Source organism: Humulus lupulus, chromosome 3, assembly GCF_963169125.1.
Source record: "Humulus lupulus chromosome 3, drHumLupu1.1, whole genome shotgun sequence".
In the NCBI taxonomy this organism is placed as follows: Eukaryota; Viridiplantae; Streptophyta; class Magnoliopsida; order Rosales; family Cannabaceae; genus Humulus; species Humulus lupulus.
Window position 1 is genome coordinate 41984315 of NC_084795.1, and position 4533 is coordinate 41988847.

A 4533-nucleotide genomic window follows, 5' to 3' on the forward strand; every position below is an offset into this window, starting at 1 on the left:
GTCACTATCAGGCACATGCGACATCTGAACGTTTGGTGGACGAAATGAAGGTACAAAATATTGAGTTAAGAAATTAACTTGATCAGTCAATTTCTGTAAATTATTCTCCAGATTTTCTACATATTCTCTTGAATGATGAGGAGGAACTTGAGACTCGCTTAAGTGAGAGTGTTGGGTAGATGATGACCTCGACCCCGACCTCGACCCCAACCCCTTCAATTTGCGGCCTACTCCTCGCTCATGTCCACGCCTTTGGCCTAATACTTTTTGTAGCACCTCCACCTGATCAACTGATGACGGACTATCATTATTAGAAGCATCAGTGGATGTTTGCTGAGTTCGTAACTCAAAATCAGTCTTCAGTTTTTCCTGTTTTAAAAAAATGTTAGACACTAACATTAAGTATAACTCTATTAATATTAAAAAATATAATTCAAACTTACATAATCTTGGCGAGCATCATCGTTCACGAAATCATTTTTTGATTTCTTCCAATGATAATCCTTCCATGACTCAATGAGGTCCGGGTTCGTCTAAAAAATATAACCCAAATGTTAGAGAACATATAATTTAAAATAACATAATTTTGATAATATTTTATCTTTTACTTACTTTTTCAAAACGGACGGCTGCCAGCGATTTTGTACCCTGTGTTGTAGAATACTTTTGTTTCTTCCGATTTTCCTTATTCTTTATGGAGCGCGCAATAAATTGTGGACTTGTAAATAACTGACAAATCTACTTCCACTCCTCCTTGTTAACATCATTGGTTGAGTTGTTTAGAACCTTATCCCAATCCTCCGGTCCATTGTAGTATTTCTCAAAGTGTTCGTGTCTTAGTGTTTTCCTATTACGGTATCGGTCTTTCATCTCTCGATCGATACCATTTAAACACTTTAAGAAATCCTCGCGGCCCGCTATTTGATAATAGTACTAAATTGAAAATTAAACATATTAATAATATATGTACTATATTAAAGACAAATTTTAAAAAAATATATTTAATATTATTTTTACCTGAATTATGGCAAGGATCTGATCCTTGTATTGTTGAGGCACTAATTCCCATGAACCGTAATGTCCGGGAACTTTCGTTTTAATTTGGGTTCCCACAAGGCGGACAAAAGCAGCGTGCTCGCTCCCAACAACCTTGTACGTTCGTGGGCAAAACGTTACTTCCAGTGGTTTTCCATTTTTACGCCGCCTCTCCTCTAGATTTTTTCCAATAGCTGCGCCACGACCCTTTCTCTTAGTTGGGATTCCTGTATTTTTTTTTTATTAATAATACATAGAATATTAGTATATACATGATAAACATATGTGTAAATAAAATAACAAAAAAATTACCTGAGTCGCATGTAGTCGGGATCCTAGTAGGATCCGGTGGAGGATCACCGCCAGCGTCTCCACCGTGAGCTCTAGCCACATCTGCTGACATCTACTAACACGACAGTAATTTAACCTATCTATTTTAATATTTAATTATTATTTATAATTAATTTATTGAGTATTATTTCAATTGATTAGGTAATTTGAAACATGCTATTTGGAAACGAACTTTTTATTTCTCAATATGTATAATACATTGAACACTAGATACAAAACTAAGTAGAATAGTCACTATCCTCACTAATTACATCAACATCTATCGGGCACACATCATCAGTATTATCATCACTAAGGTCGACAATTAATTCATCCTCATCTTCTGCTTCTTCTACACTGTCTGCCATATCATCTTCATTGTCATTAATAAATCCATCATCTTCTTGAACAACTAAAGAAGGTCGATGGGCCGTGTTGACTTGAGTCGCTGGTACATCAGATTGCTGAACAACCAACTCTTCGAGATCCACAGTCAAAACAAAATTCGATGAGTTGGTGTCATGTACAACATCAACATCAGCAATCATATCTGAAGCATCTGGAAAGTCCCAAACTTGCCGCTGATTCACTTCTTGGCAACTTTCCAATCTCGTCCTCTAACGAGATCATCGATGTAGAATACTTGTTTTGCTTGACTAGCCAGTATGAACGGTTCATCTTTATACCATTCACTGCTAACATTGATACTAGTAATATTATTTACAATGATGGTTTTCTTTTTTTTCGGATCTGTATTGAACCATTTACATCGAAATAATACCACCAAATAAGAACCAGTAAAAGACAGCTGGAGTATTTCTTCAAGTTGCCCGTAATAGTTAAAACCTTCTGTTCCTGCAACACACACTCCACTATTTTGTGTAATTCGATTCTGATCTCGATTGTATGAGACAAATCAAACTCCGTTCACTATACATGCTTGGTAGGAGTAAGCCAATAGATCTGACCCAGATGCTAAAGCTAGTAATTCATCAGCATGCTCTAATGACCCAAGTTGGTGCAAGTCATATATCTAATAATAAAGAAATATATTAGAATGAGAATGTAATTTGTAGTATGCAATTTGCTAAGTACAAGTTACCTTCTTATGAAACCATGAACGAAACTCTTTCTTATGTATCAATTTATGATTGGCAGCCATATCTCTTTGTTGCACCTCAATTAGGTGTTCCCTGTTAATTAATTAACAATGTCAATATTGTTAATTAAGGAGTAGATTGAACAAAGAATAAAATGAATATTAATTATGTACTTACTCTAAATACACTTCAGTTTCTGGAGAATTATCCAATATGAACCACTCAGCTTTATTCCGAGTATTTTCATCGAGGGGCACGAGAATTCCCTTACTAAGAGGACGACATTGAGATTCAAACACTGTGAGGTGTCGATTCACATACGGTGCATCTTCGTTACGATCAGGCTGATTAAATTTTGTTTCCACACCTTTGAAATACATTGAACAAAATGTCAAAGCCTCATCTGCAACATATCCTTCTGCTATAGATCCTTCAGGACGAGCTTTATTCCTGACATAGTTTTTTAATTTTTTCATGTATCTTTCAAAAGGATACATCCACCTCATAAATACAGGTCCTCCCAATATTGCTTCATCAGGCAAGTGCAAAACCAGATGGATCATTATATCAAAGAATGCTGGAGGGAAAATCAACTCCATCTTGCATAAAATAACAATCAAGTCATCCTTAGCTTTCTCCATATCAGAAACGTTCAGTGTCCTAGAGCACAATTGTTTGAAAAAATTACACAATTCAGTGATGGTAGTGGATATAGATTCTGGCAAAAACTTGTGAACACCTACTGCAAGTAATCGTTGCATTATCACATGACAATCATGGGACTTCAACCCAACAATGTTTGAGTCATTGTCTGTGACTTTTTTCTTTAGATTAGAACAAAAACCATCGGGCAACTTCACTCCTTTCAAAAATTGACAGAAATCTCGCCTCTGTTCAAAAGTGAACACGTATGGAGCATGCGGTTTCATTAACCTTTTATTGGCATCCTCGTAAATCCACAACGATTTCCTAACCCCCATATTCTTTAAATCATGTCTTGCGTTAGTGGTGTCCTTAGATTTATCATTATCTAACAAAGTCCCAAGCATGTTGTCGCACACATTCTTCTCAACATGCATCACATCTAGGTTGTGTTTTAACTGATTTGAACTCCAGTAATCAAGTTCATAGAAAAATACTTTTTTTCCTCCAATTACTTTCCCCTGCACCTCGTTTGCGCTTCACCCCCCCAAATCTGTCATGTTTACCAGACACTTGAAGCGGTAAAGCATTGACTTGATCTAAAACTTGTTGACAAGTAAACTGTTGTGGAGGATTTCTTTTCTCAATTTTGCCATCAAATTCCTTGTCCCTTCAATACTTATGATTACTCCTCAAGAATCGCCTATGACCGACATACGATGTCTTACCAATCACTCGAATGGAAGTGGTGTCTTCATTGCACATTGGACATGCTTTATACCCTTGCCCGCTCCAACCAGACAAGCTAATACGAGCAGGGAAATCGTTAATTGTCCACAGAAGGGCTGCACGCATCTTGAACAATTCATTCTTTGTGCCATCTCTTGTGTCGACCCCGTTAATCCACAATTGTTTTAACTCATCCACCAAGGGTCTTAGAAATACATCCATGTCTTTACCCGGTGATTTTGGCCCAGGAATAAGCAGAGTTAGCATAAAATACTCTTCCTTCATGCATAGCCAAGGGGGGAGATTGTAGTTCGTCAAAATCACAGGCCACATGCTGTATGATAAGCTCATGTTGCCAAAAGGATTAAACCCATCAGCAGCCAAGCCTAGACGAACATTTCTAGGATCTTTTGCAAAATCAGGATGGGTGGCATCAAAGTCTTTCCATGCAGACCCGTCAACCGGATGACGCATCACCCCATCTTCTATTGATCTCCCAGTATGATGCCATAACATGTCATTAGTTGTATGTCTTGAACTGTACATTCGCTTTAATCTGGGAGTCAACGGAAAGTAACGCATCACCTTGTGTGGAACCTTTTTCCCCTTCTTCTTTTCATTGACCCATCGGCTACTCCCACACACATGACATGAATCTTTGCTTGCATGCTCATTATAAAATAAGGAACAATCATAT

General features: G+C 37.3%; 2 protein-coding genes across 2 annotated transcripts; both read right to left on the reverse strand.

Annotated features, from left to right (window-relative positions):
- Window positions 1-449: 449 nt before the first annotated feature.
- Window positions 450-1940, reverse strand: LOC133821080 (uncharacterized). Its single transcript, XM_062253588.1, has 4 exons — window positions 1348-1940; window positions 1018-1262; window positions 613-933; window positions 450-533 (listed from the first exon to the last, which is right to left on the reverse strand). Exons 1-3 carry the CDS (start codon window positions 1436-1438, stop codon window positions 739-741), a joined length of 531 nt encoding a protein of 176 aa, XP_062109572.1. The 5' UTR covers window positions 1439-1940; the 3' UTR covers window positions 450-533; window positions 613-738.
- Window positions 1941-2228: 288 nt separating this feature from the next.
- LOC133821081 (uncharacterized) lies at window positions 2229-3597 on the reverse strand. Its single transcript, XM_062253589.1, has 3 exons — window positions 2643-3597; window positions 2468-2558; window positions 2229-2398 (listed from the first exon to the last, which is right to left on the reverse strand). Exons 1-3 carry the CDS (start codon window positions 3542-3544, stop codon window positions 2282-2284), a joined length of 1110 nt encoding a protein of 369 aa, XP_062109573.1. The 5' UTR covers window positions 3545-3597; the 3' UTR covers window positions 2229-2281.
- Between the last annotated feature and the right edge of the window lie 936 nt (window positions 3598-4533).

Excerpts from the sequence above, each read along its gene's own strand:
- LOC133821080 (XM_062253588.1), bottom strand. The coding sequence starts at position 1,438 with ATGTCAGCAGATGTGGCTAGAGCTCACGGTGGAGACGCTGGCGGTGAT. Across the intron at positions 1,263-1,347 it reads CCCGACTACATGCGACTCAG|GAATCCCAACTAAGAGAAAG; the intron begins GTAATTTTTTTG and ends AAAAAAATACAG. Across the intron at positions 934-1,017 it reads AGATCCTTGCCATAATTCAG|TACTATTATCAAATAGCGGG; the intron begins GTAAAAATAATA and ends TTTTCAATTTAG.
- LOC133821081 (XM_062253589.1), bottom strand. The coding sequence starts at position 3,544 with ATGCATGTTGAGAAGAATGTGTGCGACAACATGCTTGGGACTTTGTTA. Across the intron at positions 2,559-2,642 it reads GAAACTGAAGTGTATTTAGA|GGAACACCTAATTGAGGTGC; the intron begins GTAAGTACATAA and ends ATTAATTAACAG. Across the intron at positions 2,399-2,467 it reads GTTCATGGTTTCATAAGAAG|ATATATGACTTGCACCAACT; the intron begins GTAACTTGTACT and ends CTTTATTATTAG.